Source organism: Mesoplodon bidens (assembly GCF_964165515.1).
Source record: "Mesoplodon bidens genome assembly, chromosome: 2".
NCBI lineage: Eukaryota > Metazoa > Chordata > Mammalia > Artiodactyla > Ziphiidae > Mesoplodon > Mesoplodon bidens.
In genome coordinates this window covers 64,308,839-64,327,072 of record NC_138177.1, presented here as the reverse complement: position 1 = coordinate 64,327,072, position 18,234 = coordinate 64,308,839, and the positions used below count along the sequence as shown (strand labels likewise).

Here is an 18,234-nt window from a genome sequence, read left to right as displayed (position 1 = left end):
CATTATTTTAAAAATCCTAGAATATAAATGGTAAGAAATAGTTCCTATCATTGCACTCAGATTTTTTTTTTAAATACATTTGGGTTTTGTTTTAGGGGGAATATTTATAGTTGCTCAAAAGGCTTTTAAATACTAGTACACATATATATTCCAAATGCAGACAGGGTTGTATGCAAACTGGGAATACAGTCGTAAGAACACCACCTTATCAGGGAATTTCCCTTGCCTCGTTTCAAAGGCGCTCCCCCCTCCTCCACCCTTTCCCATCTTCTCCCGACAACACCCCAAAAATGGCATCTATCCAAACTCAATACCTAAGGAAGAGACCCACGCTGAGAACTGACCTCAGACAGGTCACTTTTCACATCAGTAAAAAAAAGGGAGTTGGACTGGAGATTTCCGTGATCCCTCTATGGCCTGCGGATTAGGGGGTCCAATCTAGTCTAATCCACTGCACCTCCTTGGGGAGCTGATTCACACGCGCACACACGGTGAATCCGTGCGCTTCCCCCCACTCCCCTAGGGACAGCCGGCTTACTGAGTTAACACAAAACACCCTCACACCACCCAGAAGAAGAGTCAGGACTCTCCCTCCCTCAGCTGGGCAGTCTCCGGAGGCTGCTGACATCACAAAGGTGTCAACTGGCAACCTCATTGTCACGTGGCTCTCCCCTGGCTCCCCTTCACTTGCGAACGCAGGGAAAGAGTGAGACCTTTTAAAGCCGCCAAGCCGGCAGGCTTCCAGCAGCAGTCTGGGAGTGAGCAATCAGCAGAGCCACCAAGCCGGGCGGCAGGGCATTGGGCCTCGCGTTTCAACTTCTGTTCAGTTCTCCTGTAATGGAAAATCGCTTCGCCCAAAGCCAGTGTTACAGTTCTTTCCAGCGCCCCACCCCCCGCCCCACCACGCCCCTCGGCAGCCTCCCGATCAGAGGGACAGCGCCCGCTGGAAAGTGGAAGGAGGGTAGTCGCCGCTTCTTACTATGTCCCGTGCTTCAGGCCCTGGGCCCGGGTGGTTACTCTTTTCCTTTGGAATGGGACTGGTATCGGGGTCAAGGTGTCCAAATAACTGTCAGTGTCAAGCCCAAGAAGTGATCTGCACAGGGGCCCAGTTAACTGAATACCCCTCTGACATACCCCTGAACACCCGGAGGCTGTACCTGAATGATAACAGCATCCTTTTTTTGCCAGCGATGAATCTAGGACTCCTCAGTGACCTTGTTTACCTGGACTGTCAGAAGAACCTGATTCAGGAGGTGATGGATTATACCTTCGTCGGGGTCTTCAAACTCATCTACCTCGATCTCAGCTTCAACAATTTAACCTTGATCTCCCCATACAGCTTCTCCATGCTCAGCAACCTGGTGCAGCTGAACATTTCCAGCAACCCTCATCTGTTATCACTCAACAAGTACACCTTTGCCAACACCACCTCTTTGAGGTACCTGGACCTCAGAAATACCGGCTTGCAGACCTTGGACCATGCCGCCTTCCATAACCTCATAACACTCCAGACCCTGTATCTGAGTGGAAACCCCTGGAAATGCAACTGCTCTTTCCTGGACTTCACCATCTACTTAATAATGTCCCCTCTGAACCATCCAGGTGAGGACTTGACTGGGTGTGGGGATGAGGATGTGATGTCATAGGAGGAATTGGTTCCAGAAAAAGTGAAGTCAAAAGATGGTCAGTGTGGGAGAGATGTCTGGGTAAAGTTGATTGAAAGCGTTATTGCTCTGCAGGATCCATCCTTGGGTTGACTGGAGAGGCAGTAAGGACCAGTAGAAAAAGTTCTAGAATAGCCATCCAAATAGCTGAGTTCTGCTGCCACACTCAGCCCTTACTACTTGGCTGCCCTTGGGGAAGTCACAAATTCTCTGTGCCTCAGTTTCCTGATCCATAAAGTAGGGACAATATTACCAAACATACAGAGTTGTCATGTCAACAGGAAATGATATGTGTGGAAATGGTAAAGTACTGTAACTGCAAAGTGACAAAGTAATACAGGGACACTGTATTCCATTGGTAAACTATTTTAATCTGTTTAAGTCAGTGACTGACATTTTTCAGGATCTAAAAGTAAATTCAGTCATTCATAGCCAGCAGAAAATCCAGTGGTATGATATACAGAAGGGAAAGTTCAACAGAGACAGAGGAGGGGCACGTGAGCGACCTGGACATGAATGAGAGAGGGAGGAGAAGAGAAGGCATTTGATATCTTCTTTGTCATCAGATGCTAACCTCACAAGGAAGGAGAGCACGGCATGAATGGGTGGCGAATGGACCACCAGTGTCCACTGTGTCAAGCAGGAAGATTCCAATCTCACAGGCAGACTCTCAAGTCTTACCTGGTAGAGTTCCAAGCCAGTTGCTGCCACTCTATCCACTGTCTCCACCCCTCTGCCATGGTCCCTGGGGCACTCCAGTGCCTCATCCCTTCTTCTTTTCAGTGACTTTACTGTCCCATTCTCATCCTTCAATTCCCCCACTCCACCAATACCACTTTCACCCAGGGAAGTCAACTTCGTAGAAGGGTGAAATAACCCCTCAGAGAAAGCCTGGAGGCACTGATGTAGTTAAACCCTATCAGAACCAAGTCTCCTCTGCCTTCCCTGGGTGTGTGTTTTTAAAAATATTTTCATGCACCAGCTTCACAAAAGTCCTGCTGAAGTTTCCACCCTGAAGTCCTGCCCATGTGGCAATATTCTAGAAAGATTCCTGACCAAAATGACAGACTTTAAGGCGCACTAGGGGAGAAGGAGATGGGTGGTGAGAACAAGTAAAAATGTGCCCTCCTGGCTTTCCAATGCACGTGTCTTGAACTGTCTTCCAAGCAGGGGCTGGACTGTGATGAGGCAAGCAAGGATCCCAGGATGCAGAATCGAAGGTGGCACCGAGACTGAGTGTCTCCTTAAATTTTGTGCCCGAGGCACCTGGCCCTGCTGCCAGGTACTTCAACATGAGTTAGAATAAATCAGAAGGAACAAACGTTGTCAGACCATCTTAACAGTACTAATCATAAAAGAACACAGGAGCAGTTTCTTGGGGGGCCCGCCTTGCCTCTCCAGTGATCATGCTTTCCACTTTTCTCAATGACTGGTGCTGTGCTGCTTTCTAGAAAGCTCTCTAAAAGAGGGTCAGTATTAATCATTCTCATGCATCAAATGTGATTCCCAAATGGGATTCTCCCTGTCAGTGTTCATGTAACTAGCCTGTGGACCAGCATCATCTTTTCTTGCCACCTCCCCACCGTTCATACACATTTTCCTTGAGCAGAAACCACCAATTTGCCAGGAGGACCCCCTACTTAGCTGAAAAGGGTAAGTAGCTTGGCTTCTTCCCCAGTGCCTAAGCCTATCACTTCACCTCCCACCAAATCTCCCGTAATCAGAATTTTGCTTAAAACGTGTCTTCTCAGAACTTTCAAGCTAACTACTTTGGACTCCTTGACTCAATTCAATCCAGGATTGAAAAGGATTATAAACCAGGTCTGTTTCACTGAATATTTTCAAAAATGTCAGAGGCGGGTGTCTATCTTGTCAAGCTCATAAGCTCCTCATGAATAAAGAGTCTGGCTTTTGAGGCAGAAAAATCTTTCATCCACTGGCCAGTGGGAGCCCCCCACCCTGACACACACACACACACACACACACACACACACACACAATTGCTAATCTGCTCATCTCCCTCTGCTGTTTGGTGGCGTAGAGGAACCCTCTCAGTTCACTTCATACAGAAATATGGTCTCATTGCTGCAGTCCACTATTATTATCTCTTAAAAACAGCAGTGAGCCCCAGCCCAGACATAGAATAATTTAGCTTTGTACGGGGCTTTGCAGCTGCTGAAGTTTTTTCACACATGCTGTTTCAGTTTCTTTACTTGAGTGTCACACCAACCCTTAAATTTTGTGCTCTAAGACTGTGGAAGAGGCTAGGATGGGTATTTTTAACCCCTATCCTATGGTTGAGAAGATAGACTGATTCACCCAAAACTACACAGCTACTAAAAGGGAAGAAAATGGTTTGAACCTCCTGATTTCACATTCAAGTCTTTTCCCATGTGGCTACTCTCTCTTAAATCCTCAAATTATGGATCAAATTGGATCCATTGATCAAATTGGATCATAACTATGATCCAATAAGTCACTTTAGTTATAAAAATGTCATGTTATAAGCATATGCCCACAGCACCTAAATTTTAGCTTTATTTCCTACCTGTCTACACTTGGAACTCACACTAGATCATTTTCATTGGATAATAAACCCTAGTCATCATAAACTCATTATAATATGCCTGCACTTCCCTTGCAAACTGAGGTTTCACCCCAATCTACCCAAACTCTAAAAGAATGAACCTAACCTCAGTGTTTGCTCTCCTTTGCATGTTATTTAGTCTGGTTCTCCCTTCCCAAACACACACACACACACACACACGCACAACCACAAACATACATGTGAACACACACGCAAACACATACATACATGCATATATACAAACACAAAGTTGTATCTACACAAACATACCACACATACATATATACATAATTACATACACACTCACCCACATATTACATATGCATGACACACATACACATATTAATGCACAGATACACATCAACACATGAACACACACATACACAAAAAGCTGAAAACACTCACACAATAAAATTCATTAGATGCTTCTCTTGCCCTTTAGTCAGACCTCAACATAATGGAAGATGTTTATTTCATGTGACTCTCATATGATGATTCATGTCTCTGTTAGGTGGAAATACCTTTGCTATTTACGAACACTCTAGTTGAACTCTCAACCTTTAGCCCACCTATTATACCACATTTTCTATCAAAACGGTACTCTCTGGCATGTTCTAGAATGGGGTCTACACTTCTCTTCCCCATGTGCCCAAATTTCAGGATACAGGAAGAATTTCTATGAAATAAGCTAAATAACCTGGTTATTTATGAAGGAGAATCCAACTTAAAGATGGGTTTCGTTTTAGACCCAGGGAGATACTAAACCTCAGTATTGGGAGATTTTGCCTGCAGTGCAGTACTGAGGTCTGCATGACAGCAGAATTCCAGTATATAGACCCCTTGAAAAGCAAGGCAGTGAAGTAAGGGACTTCCATGCTACCACTCAGCTCACACATTCATCCATTTAAATATTTCTTGAGTGCCTATTATGTGCCAAACAAGCATTCATAGAGGCAGCTAGCCAAGAACCCTGGTGTTGTGCATTGAGACTCATCTGACTATGGGCCACCTGCACCTTATGTGTCCCACGGTCCAATTAGGCACAGCAGAACTAACCTCACTGGACACAGCAAGACAAAAAAGGCAAGCATGTGCCTTTTGGGGTAGAACAATTACTTCGGACAGCCTCAGCTACAGGTGGTGAAGGACGGCCACCATACAGGCAGGAGAGCCCAGTGTGAAGAGCTCAGGTTCTGGAATGTAACTGTTGTGGATCATAACCCTAGCCCTGCCACTTAGTATCTGTAGGAGATAGATAATTTACTTAACCTCTCCACACTTCAATTTCTTCATCTTTCAGACAGGTCTAATAATAGGACCAACCTGTCTAGGGCTGGTGTAAGGATGAAATGAGAACATTTATAAACTGCCGTTAACGTTAAGCCTGGCACACCATAAACATTCAATAAACAAATGGTTGGCAGATGTAGGAAAGATACAGGATACTAAGAGAGTAGCAAATATCAGTCAGGTGGTCCCAGGGACAAGCAGTGGACTTCAGGAAGGCTCAGCCTTATTGGAGGACAGTGTACCCTGTCCAGGAGACATGACCATACAGATGCATATGGGGATATAAATAGGAGATGGGAAGGTAGGCAGCAGGTCCCAGGATTCTAATCCCTGAGAATGGGACAGAGGGAATCCTGGAGTTGAATATTGGATGAGTTATGAATACAGGAGTTCAGACCCTGGGAAATAAAACCAGAAGCTGAAATCAAGGCTTGGTCTCAGCCCAGGCCATGAGACTCAGGGCTGTGCCAGCAGCAGCAAGGTGGCTCTTCCTGAGTCACCTGAGTCTGGAACTGAAGTTCTACCTTAAACACAAACCCCACTTCCAGAAACAGGTGTGAACATGCAGACATCTTTCAAGGGATGAGGGCAAGGAGGTCAGTTCAACTATGGGGCAGACATGGCCTTGGGAGAAGGAAGTCACCTACATGGTGTAATTTTGTGATCTGAAGAGTAATGAGTAGTCTCTTTGCCCCAGTCTCTCCCCATCCACTGCCTACCATTGGGCTAAAATTAGCCATTAGAGATTCATCCTTCTGGGTCCCTAAAAGTGCCCCAATCTTGAAAAAGACTGTGAACAAATATGTAAGTTCCAGGGCAGAATAATACAGGTGCCCCTAAGCTTTTATCAACTTTCATATCAGAGGGAAGAGTGAGTTCTTGGGAAATGCAATTAGCTAAGATTAATTCTGCAGCAGTGGGGGAAGCTTGAAGGAAACCAAGATCCAGGAAAGAAATGGAGAGGTGTTAAAACAAAAGAAATGAGGGCAATAATATGTCCTTCCCCTATGTCACACCTTGGCTAAGTTCACCCCCCACAGAGGGGCTGTAGAGGAGGCTGAATGTTTTATTCACCGTATTTCATCACAAGGTTACAGCAGATAGGAACCTCAAAACTTTCCCATATTGACAAGAGATTTGGCACTATTATCAAAAGTCTTCCTCAGAGGAAACCCTCCAATGATATACTCACCAGATGCACTGAAAACTGCCCAGTCCTCAAAGAGTTTATGTATTCACTTTCCAAACACAAAAATCATAGCAGGAATGGAGGTGAGTTGAAATGTGCTGGTTGCCTGGATGCTCTGATCAATACAGAGTTAAAACAGGTCCACAGATTCCATTTCCTTTTTGGCTCAGGTCAGAAAATAGGAGAACTAATTCCTGGCTGGAACTGTAATTTTCCAGTCATTAATGCTGCTTGAAGGTGAGAGTAGAAATTGAGCTCTTCCCAGGAGAGAGCTCCCCAGCAGGACAGGGTTGAATGCCTCTGAAGACACTCTCAAAAACTCACGTAGCTCTAAGCTCCTGGACAGAAAAAGCTTGGCTTCCTACATCCCCTCCACCCTCAAAGTCTGGTCCAGCACTGTCCAACAAAAGCTTCTGCAGCAGTAGAAATGGTCTAAACCTGTACTGTCCAATACACTACCCACTAGCCACATGTGGCTGTTGAGCTCTTGAAATTAGACTAGTGGAACTGAGGAACTGAATTTTTAATTTTACATCATTTAAATTCATTTAAATAGCCACATGTATGGCTAGTGGCCACCATATTGGTGGGTGAAGCCTTTAATATAGGAAGATATAGGAAGCTTAAGCTGGAACTTTAGAATCTAGCCACCTCCCAGGTAAGTGGCTATAGAGCCCAGCCCAGTGTGGAGATCTTCTGGCACCCAAGTTCAATATTTTCTCCCATGCCATGATATTTCCTTACTATCAGGCACATCACATTCTATTCAACTCTGAAACATTTATTGTATGTTTATTACATGCCCAACATTGTATTTATGTTGCTGGGGTGCTTTATCACAGGGAAAGAAGTCATAATTCCTGTCTTTAATAAGGCAAATCTAGGGATACAAGAGAGAGAAAATGTAGTTGAAAGCCAGGAAGCCTGATCCCAGTCATACCAGTGTGTGATTTGGGGCAAGTCATTTTTCCCTCTGAGTCTCATTTGTCTCTGAAATAAGGGAATACGATTAAATACTCTATAAATCCCTTCTAGTTGGCAGCTTATGGACCTAATTAGAAAGATAAGATGCACTTAGATGAAGGAAGAGGAGAGCAGTGGTCAGCAGACTGGGTCCCAGATGAGCAAGTGCACAATGAGTCTGTGTCGAGGTGCAGGTGTTCCTAGAGATGAGGGCAGTGGTCACACAATTAGGAAGTGCAACCTCTAACTCCTGCACTCTCCTGCCTCCTGTCTTAAGCAATGGCCTTGAACAATGCCTGGCCTTGAATAATGCCTCCACCTCCCAGGCACTCAGTGCCCTGGACTTTCCTTCCAGACCTGGCCTGCTCCGCCAGTGATTCTCAAACTGTAATGAGCACAAGAGCCCAGGCTCCATATCCAGAGGTGATGACTCAGTGAGATTTGGGGGCAGGTGCTCCTTAGGCCACATTTTGAGAAACCCTAGAACAATGGTCTGGGTTCTAGTTCTATGGTGGCTGCTCCAACTGGTGAATAAATTGATTTGCACTAAGATGTTAGTAGCTAATAATGTTTTGATATGTCTCCCTCAAGGGGCATTTGCAATGTAACAGGGAACAACCAGAAACAGTGAGAATTCAGAAAATCACAGGCTACTAGCGTAGATGTGGAGGTAGTCTCAGGACAGAGGGTCCATCTGTGTCAACCCTTAAATTATAGTCCTTAGGCAGTCCTGCTTGGTCCGATGGTGGGGCCCACAATTCAAAAAGAGGGGTCTGGGCAGGAGTGCTGCTGAGGCAGGGGGACAAAGTCACTCAGGGACATCTGCAGGGAGCAGATGGGTTGGGTCATGTGCTGTTTCAAGTACAAGTCATTTTGAGGGCATTTTGAACAGGGAACATCTCAGTTTCATTCTGAGGCTATTTCATCCTGTATTCAAGGCTGCTCTCATAGTATAATGGCCCCATTTCAATCCACCAAGTACAAAATCATCTACAACTGCGCCAAAACTTAGATTTCCAGAATGAATTCAGGTCCTCACACCCTTCCACTATTAATGCTAACCCATCTCCTCCATCAGGGAAATTGCAATAAAGACCAGACACCAAAAAAGGGAACAGCTGGGCAGCAGTCATTGCCAAGGCTGTCAGCTGCTCCACTAGCACCTCTCCCACCTTATCACGAGCACCCTGGCCTTGTGGCTCCCTCCTGCTGAGAGCCAGAGGAGCAGCCTCATGAGGACAATGAGGGGGCTGAGAGGGGTGAGACTGGGTCAGTGATCCCTAAATCATCCAGAAAATTCGAGAAGCGATGGGGATGGCAAGCATGTGCAGTTTGGGAAGGACCTCTAACTCAGCCCTGTTGGAATCCCTGAGGGTGGATGATCTAAAGTTCCCTCAAGCTCAGAAATGCCAGACCTCTATGCATGGCCCCTCTGATCAACCAACACCACTCAGGCCCCTAGAAGGAGGCAGTGCAAGGCCAGCCAAAGCAGCCAACCTCAGTTTCTTCATCTCTAGAGAGGAAGAATTCCCCAAGCTGTAAGGAATCCGGCAAAGCGTGGATGCAGCTAGAAAGAGAAGTGGGAGTCCGGCCATCTAGGGCCTTTGTTTACGGTTTTTCTAGAGAACATGCAATGTATCCTGAGAAGTTTTGGCAGGCAGGTAAGATGGATACAGGGCTAGGAGGCTTGTATGGGCATTCAGACAAGAGAGGATGGCAGCCTATGGCAACAGTGTGGATGAAGAGGTACAGACAGGTCGGAAGGAACTGTTTGGAAGGTAGAAGCAACAGGACTTGGGACTGAGCTAGACCCTCCCAGAGTTCCCTGTGCTCCCTTTGTGACTCTTAGCACAATTAACAGATTTGTATTAATTTAACATTTGTCTTCCCTGATAGACAGGAAGGTCGGTAAGAGCAAAGAGCAGGTCTGAATCTTCAGAAAGATTCAGACACAGAGAAAATGCTCAAGAAATATTTGAGTGAATGAAAAATCAATGAGACATCAAAAATAAAGGAAAGGAAAAAATCAAGTATTGGCTTGGACAGCTATGGGGGCTCCACTGAGAAGAGGGGTAGTGAGGGGGTTAGGGGAGAAGCCAAGTCCCATCTTGATCGTGTTGAGTGGGAGGTCTTTGTGATCCAGGAGGCATTTGGATATTCTGACCTGAAATTCAGAATGGAGAATAAAATATATGTTTGGAAATCATCAGCTCACTGGTGATCATCAAAACCAAACAAAGGATGAGATCAGCCAGGGAAAGAGTTTAGAATGAGAGGGTAACAGGGCAAGGACAGAAACTTTGGGGAATGCCAACATATTGAAGCATCAAGTAAGAAGAGCAGAGAACTTAATAAAGTGAAGGGACCAGCAATGGAAATATGGTGCAGGGTGGTGTGGTCTTTCTAGACAGAGGGAAGAATAAGTGCAAAGGCCCTGGGGTGGAATGAGCTCAATGTAGCAGAAGGTGGGTATGGCTGAAGCGGAGTGAAGCCAAGGTAAGAAATGAGGTAAAAAATCAGAGGCCAGATCTTATAGGACCAACAGGCCATGGAGAGGCTTTTGACTTTATTCTAAATGCGACAGGAAGTCATGAAAGGGTTTTGAGCAGGAAGTGACACGATCTATGGTTTACAGCTGGTTCCCACTGCTAAATGGAGAGAGACTGTGGAAAGTGGGGACACAAGTTAAGAGGCTCTCACAGTTCAGGTGAAGGAAAGACTGTGGCTTGGCCCAGGGTAATGGTTCAGAAGATAAGAAGAGGTAAGAATTGGGATATATTTTGAAGGTAGGACTAACAGGATTGTCTCATGGCTTAAATTATGGGATGTGAGAGAGGAAACAGGAAGGGCTCCCAAGTTTCTGCCTGGGTGACTGGTGAACGGTGCTGCCTTCCACCACTGAACTTTTCTAAATTGCCTATTATCCATGCGGATAATAACTGTCCACTATCTGGATTTTTCTGAGAGGATGAGTTATTATTCAGCAGGTCCTAGGCCAAACAGAGCAAACTAGGGTTTGCCATTAGCTTCCAGGAACTGCCTGGTACCATCCCCCAGGCCTGTCATGTAGCTGGCTCCCCTCCTCCATTAAAACCTGCTCAAGAAAGGCAGTAGCAGGGGTTCCCCAGGGAAGGGCTTAAGTCATTGGCTTCTTTTTCAGAGGACTTTACACTTTAAGTCTTCTTTTATCAGTGGAATGAAAGGTTCTATCTCCTGCTAGCAGAATTTTGGGTACTGACAAGCACATGAGAAGTATTATGAGGAAAAGGGGTCTTTCTACCTCTAAATCTTGCCCATATACAACCACTTATACAAAAAAACCAGTCCTGTAGCCTAAAGCACCCTTAAAGCACAAAAATAATCAGGTTGAACTTGCTGGATTTCAAGGTTGTTCCTGTAATGTTCCAAGAGTCTATGAATCAGGTTTAACCTTTACCAAAATATGAACTCTTTATCCAAGGGAAAAAATTGTATCAGATAAGAACTGTACTGCCCAAGCCCAAATCATCCAAAGCCAAGGATGCTTCAGACCGGGAGTCAGCACACACTTTCTTTGAAAGGGCAAATAATAAATATTTTAAGCTTTGTGGGTCTTTGTTGCCACTATTCACTCTGTCATTTGTAACATGAAAGCAGCCATAGAATATACATGAATGAATGGACATGGCTGTGTTCCAATAAAACTTTATTTACAAAAACAGGCTGCAGGATGGATTTGGCCCACAGGTTGTAATTTGCTGAAGCCTGGCTCATGCCATCAAGGGAAGACAGCTGGGTGATGAGGAAAAGGAGCTCTAGGGAGGCAAAGGTAGGAGCAAATGGACGACTGGAAGTGCTCAGAGGACCATGCATGAGGGTCTAAGAAGGGAGCCTTGTTGGCCAGTTGGCTTTGGTGGTGCTGGGCTGCTATATGGTCCAGTCTAGGTTTCCCTCTAGGGAGTCTTCTCCTCTGGGCCACCCATAGTACAGCAGAATATGATAGTGATCCCTTCAAATACCATCAGAAACCAGTCCTAAACAGTAAGGCCAAAAATATGAGTTTAAGAACTGCTGTATGAGATTAAACCAATAATCCACCCATTCTCTATGCATTCAATAGACATTTATCAAACCTCTATTGTGTACCAGGCACTAGGGCTACAAAGGTGAACAAATAGGGTCTCTGCTCTCAAACAGTAATTGGGAAATAATCATAACTACCTTTTGCCATCATGCTGGCAGCCCTTGCATCCTCAGCCCCTTCCCCATCTGCATTTAACCCTCATTTCCTTCTCTGCAGTCTCAGAGGACACTTCAAGGCTTATCCCTCCATTTGAGCAGAACAGTCATCTGTTCCTGCCTCCTCCAGGACTTCACACCCCTTAGCTCACTGAATCCTTCCCCAGACTCTCACAAGGTAAGCAGGGATTGGTATTAGCCTAGTGTAGAGTAGTCCAAGGTGGCAAGACGTTAGCTGACCCACCTATAGTCTTCTGTCTCTCCAGGTTCCCTTTCCTCCAGCCAAGCATTATGTCAATGACATTGACCCCAAGAGGCATTAATAACAAACAATATTGAATTCACTCAACAAACATACTTTGAGCTCTAATATGTGTTAAGCACTATTCTAGATGTTGAGGACACAGCAATGAAAACAAATCCATGCCTTCATGGAGTTCATAATCTAGTGGGCGGAGGCAGACAAATGAATAGGTAGTTGACAAATACATAATTTAGCTGGAGAAAAAAATACTGAACATCTAATGATGTTCAGGCAAGCTAGGGCCTAAGGAGGAGAAATGAGGGAATTAGGCCTTTCTCTAGGCTCCAGGTGGAAGTTTCATGACAAAGTGCTTAAGCTGTTAGAAACTGGTATTTGCTCTCCAAGTTGCAGTGTAATTGAGAGAGAAGTCTCCAAATTCTATCCTCTCACTCTACGTGGCCACCACATGGAGGCTGGCCTCCTCCACTCAGCCCAGACAGTTCCTAAGCAAGACTGCCCAGGGAGCTCAGAGCAGCCTGCTCCTCTGGAGAGCTAAGCAGACCCCAGAACTGTGGTCACTTCTGCAGACCAAGATAAGTAGCAGTTCCTCTTAAAACCACCAGGTTCAAGCTGGCTTTCTGAAGGAAGGCTTTCTGGGGTCCTGCATTAACAGGTGTGGTTCTGGGCCCCAGAAACTCTTGCTCCTCCATGCATTCGATTTTGGCAGACAGGTTTTCCACCTGTGAGCAACGTGCCACATGTGGAACTAAATAAGGCGGTAGTTTATGTTTCCTTAGGAACTATTTGCAGGAAGAATTTAAACATTAATGATGCCTGTAATTGTACCTGGGCACTTTAACTGGGGCAAATGTCCTGCACCCATGAAGTAGAGCTGAGGAAGTGATAAGATGGGGCTTAGTCACATGTTCATAATGTGAATGAAAGCCCTGGGATTGTGCAGCGCACAGAACACACAGCAGTACCTGAGAGCCTTTTCTCAGAGGCAAGGAGATCAAGAAAGGCAGAGACAGAATAATTGATGAACAATTTTTTTCATTCTGTAGCCTGGGAATAATTTAAACTACTTAGTGGGGTGCTCAGGAGTAGAGTTTAATTTTATGAAGCACCTTATATGGTGTCTAGCACATATCAGACACTCCAGGATGAGTACATAGGTCTATAAACTCTCAAGTCATCATACTAGACTAGGAAAAGAATGCATGACTAACAAGCTAAAGAAGAGGAAATGAAATCATAAAATAGAAGGAACATAGTCAAGGGATGGGATCATTTAAAAAGTAGGACAAATGGAAAACAAATAGTTAATCCAAATATACCAGTCTAACATTAAACATTAATGGACTGAGTAAAATACAAAGTTTGCTAGATTGATGAAAAACAAAACCCAACTACATCCTGCTTACTAAGTATACCTTAAGTATAGAAACATGGAAAGATCAAAAGTAAAAGGATGGGAAAAGCTACACAATGCAAACACTAATCAAAAGAAATTTGGTACAGCCATACTAATGTAATCAAACAGAGTACACTTTAAGTACGAAGCATTACTACAGATAATAAGTGATATTGATCAATGAGAAAAGGGTAAATCTACCAAGAAGAGGTAACTTTATATGCATCTAATAACATAGCTTCAAAATATGTAAAGCAAAACTTGACGGAATTATACAGAGAAGTAGACAACTGCATAATCATAACTGGTGACTTTAACATACTTCCCCTGTAACTAATAAACAACTAACAATCTAATAGTAACTGAGACAATAGTTTTGAAAAGTCAATAAAGTCAATAAAAAGTCAAAGAATATAAAAAGTCAATAAAGATATAAATAAAAATAAATAAAGGGCTTCCCTGGTGGTGCAGTGGTTGGGAATCCGCCTGCCGTTGCAGGGGACGCAGGTTCGTGCCCCGGTCTGGGAAGATCCCACATGCCGCGGAGCGGCTGGGCCCGTGAGTCATGGCCGCTGAGCCTGCGCGTCCGGAGCCTGTGCTCCGCAATGGGAGAGGCCACAACAGTGAGAGGCCCGCGTACCGCAAATAAATAAATAAATAAATAAATAAACAAACAAATAAAGATACAGAAGATCTGTGTAAAACCACACCTTAATCAACATACAATGTACTCAACAAAGACAGAATACATTTTTTTTCAGTGCACATGCAAAAACTACTAAAATCGACTTTATGTCCAGCCATAAAGCAAATTCTCGATAAATCTCAAAGGATTGAAATCATAAAGAGTATATCTCTGACCACAGTAGAACTGAACTAGAACTCAGTAATAAAAACATTACTAGAAAATCCCCAAATACTTAAAAATTAAGTAATTCATTCAGTGAATGATAGCTCTTATTATCAAGAGCAGTAATGATCAGACATGGATTATGTCGTCAAGAGCTAAAAATGTCTCTAGTAGGAGAGAAAAGATGTACCCCTTTTCTAGCAAATAACCACCAAGCAACATAGAATGTGATAGGTGCAGTAAGAATGATACTAGAGAATGCTATAGATGAGCTCGGAGTGGGAACAATCACATGACTGCCCTCTGACGTGGTTTGGGAAGGGTTATTGGGGGTAGATGCATTTACACTAGACCTTGAAGGATAGGAAGGACTTGATCACGCAAAAATTAGAGGAAGAGATATTTGATGCAAAAAGAGCAGTGTAACAAAGCTAACTACAGATAAGGGGGATATGTAATCAGGGAATAAAGACAGTTTAATTTGACAAGGGCAGTGTACTGGGAGAACTCAGAAGTAAGGTGGGAAAGGTAGGAGGGGGCAGATCCTGAGGGCTCTGAACACCAGGCCAGTTGATCTGGATGTTATTCTGAGCCCCACAGGGGAGTCAGAGGAGGGTTTTGATCCAGAGTGTGCCTGGCAAGAGCCTAGCTTGCAGAAGGGGAAATCTGGCAGGAGTGTGTGAAATGGTCCAGAGCTGGGAAACTGGGAATGGGTGGAGACAGACCTGCTAAGAGTTGAGAGCTCACACCTTGGCGGTGACAGGCAATGAGGGGGGGAGAGTGAATACAGCAGTAGAAAAACCCTCCCCACAGATCCACCCACATCCCTCACTTAAAAGCAGCCTAACAATGCATTAAAATCACTGCCTAATTGCTCCTTTCAAGGTAATGCTCCAAAATGGAGAAATATGCGTTTAATGTTTAGTCTCATCTCTGCCACCCAAGCCCCAATTTAAAAGCCTAATCTTTTTAAAAATAGAATGAGGTAAACTGCCGTAGGCACACTCCAGACCCTCAGAATCCCATGTTCTCCTTTCTCAAATACATCTTTCTTTGTATATTCCCATGTGGTGTCTTTGGCAGCTTGGGCAGGTGACTTAAGCCCTCTCTTGCTAGAATTCCTGAAGATGGCAGGAGCCTCCCCTGCTCCTCACCAGCCCCACACTCTTGGGCCTCCTGGGCAAAACCCCAGAGGTCCTGGAACCAGGCTGACTAGAGACAAGTCTTGAGGTGTAATTGTGTTCCTGTCCCTTTACAGCACCCTGAGATGGAGGCCCAAGACCCCTTTCCCTCTCCCATGGGCCAGGGTTGCCCTGAGGGCCACTGTCTCACACTCATTCTAGAGAGGGGTTTCTTCCTCTCCTTTCCTCTGTAATCTTTGTAACCAGTGGATGTAGCAGCCCCCATGCTGGCTTCCTCCTCATATGTCTACAGCCTCCTCCATCAGGGAGCCCTCACAGCATCACAGACTTCAGGCCATCTTCCTGAAAGTAACAAATGACTTCACTATAGGTGCACTGACCCAGAACCAGGGTGCAGGGAATAGTGTCCAGCTTGGAGAGGACTTAGCGCTCAGCCTGGACAGCTCTCTCTAGCCACCCAAAGCCAGCTGCCTCCTACCCAGTCAGCTCACTTCTGTATTCCTTTCCCTAATTCTCCTGCTTCTAGCTCCAGTCCAAGCCTGATTTCCCTCACATCCTTGGTCACCAAGGATATCAGTGTCTTCACATAGTCTGGAGTTTCTACCCTGATCTTGGTGAAGCTTCTCCCCACACTTGCCTCTCTCTGTATCTCCCACTTCTGCAAAAAAAGCTCAGATAGCTCAGTCTGGGTTTTCTCTGTCTCCTGTCCCCTGCCTGGAACCTGCAGGTTATCCAAAACCTTCAAGTTAGGACACCTTCCTGAGTCTCAGTTTCCTTATGTGTAAAACAAGGATGATAGTGTGTGTCAACGTTGCTGTAAGAATTAAACGAGATAGCATTTGTATATCACTTAGCATGTAGACAGAACTTGGTAAATATTAGCTGCTATTATGATTTGGATCATAGTTGTCTCAAGCCCTGGTCTCAACCCTGAATGTGAGCTCATTTATCTAATGCTCATTTATATTCACCTGGACACCACTCACAGGCACCTCAGCATCAACACAGAGGAGTATATGGAGCTAGAAAAATGCAGGGCTGATGGCAGAGCTCTGAGTCATCTGTGCATCTATTGTGCACAGTGTATTGTGTGCACTATTGTGTACAATAGCTTGCCTTCTCACCTGCGGCAGTTAAATCCTCCTAACTACCCTGAGAATAGGTAGTGTTCTTTGTAAGATGAGGCAATGGTATTCAGAGACAGAGTCAGACATCCTGCTGAAGTTTACCAAATTAGTAAGTAACAATGGGTTTGAACCCTAGTCTGTCTGGCTCCAGAGCCCACTTTGCCTTCTCTTATATACTGAAGTCCGCAGTGCTTGGTGTGGAAAGGTGCTCAGAGAAGAAGCCAGGCAGCTGAGTCAGTGGCTAAAAAGGACTGAAAACTCATGTAGATCATATGATCATCCAATGATACCAACATCACCACCGAGAAACGGAACTGCTTCCGGTATTAGCTGTCTCTTTTCCCTGAGCTCCGCCTTGATTTCTCCAGGTTGGGGGCAGGTGGGGCTGAGGGTGAGGCATAGAGAGCACACAGTAGGCATTTCCAGAGAATTTTGTCCCTCCTAAGTGGTGTGCGATGACATTGGGTGGCCTTAGTGATCCCTGGCTGGGCTCAGGAACAGGACAAGGGAAAAGGACAAGGTGGAGGGGGAAGGAGGGGGTCAATAAGAGGAAGGGGAGACAGAGATGATGAACACTGGTGGAGTTCTGTGGAGTGTCAACACTCCATGGCAATTTTGCTTAAGTTTCCAACCTCCCAGCTCCTGCTGTGGTCTCTCGTTCCTTGAGGAGCCTTAAAAAGCAAAGCCCATTTTCAGGAGGTGAATCTGAACACAGCTAAGCCTCGGGCAAAAAGCAGTCCAGGAGCAGTCTCAAACCTTAATGTGCTCAGAGATCACCTGGGGATCTTGTTAAGATTCAGATTCTGATTCAGAAGGCCTTGGGGTGGTGCCTGAGATTCTGCATTTCTAACGGGGTCCATGTGATGCCGATATCGCTGGCCCGCAGACCACACTTTGAGTAGCGAGAGTCCACACAGCCTCTCCAAGTCCCTGGTGGCCTCAGGACCCTGGGAGTTCTGCTGTTTCAGCACTCTGCCTGCTGTGTGTTTCCTCTTAGATGAACAAAATGCCACGTGCCTGGAGCCCACAGAACTGGCAGGGTGGCCCATCACGAAGGTGGGGAACCCACTCCGGTACATGTGCGTCACGCACCTGGACCACCAAGACTACATCTTCCTGCTGCTCATCGGCTTCTGCATCTTCTCCGCGGGCACCGTGGCCGCCTGGCTGACGGGCGTGTGCGCCGTGCTCTACCAGAATGCCCACCGCAGATCGAGCGAGGATGAGGCAGAGGACGAGCTCGGGCAGAGGGTGGAAGTCAGCAGGAGGATTTTTCAAAGCAGGGTGGACTCTGGCCAGGATGGGTTTCCTCAGCTGATTTAGTTGCCAGGCGCTGCTGTCTGATAGACCTTTCCCAGGCTCCCTGCTTTCTGTCTTGCCCTCCCCTTCCCACTCCTCAGAGCTGTCTTAGAGATTGAAGCCTATTAGTAAAATAAATAAAACATTTGGTGGCCATTTCACAGGTTGGTCATTTCCTGTTCAACCAACCCAGGGATAATTCCTTGATCTCAGAAGGATGGCATAGAACAAAGTCTAGAGAAGCTGT

General features: G+C 45.4%; 1 protein-coding gene across 1 annotated transcript; it reads left to right on the top strand.

The window, feature by feature from the left end:
* Window positions 1-980: 980 nt before the first annotated feature.
* LRRC52 (leucine rich repeat containing 52) lies at window positions 981-18,011 on the top strand (the record flags this gene model as incomplete). Its single annotated transcript, XM_081224533.1, has 2 exons — window positions 981-1,602; window positions 17,686-18,011. 2 exons carry the CDS (start codon window positions 981-983, stop codon window positions 18,009-18,011), a joined length of 948 nt encoding a protein of 315 aa, XP_081080659.1.
* Between the last annotated feature and the right edge of the window lie 223 nt (window positions 18,012-18,234).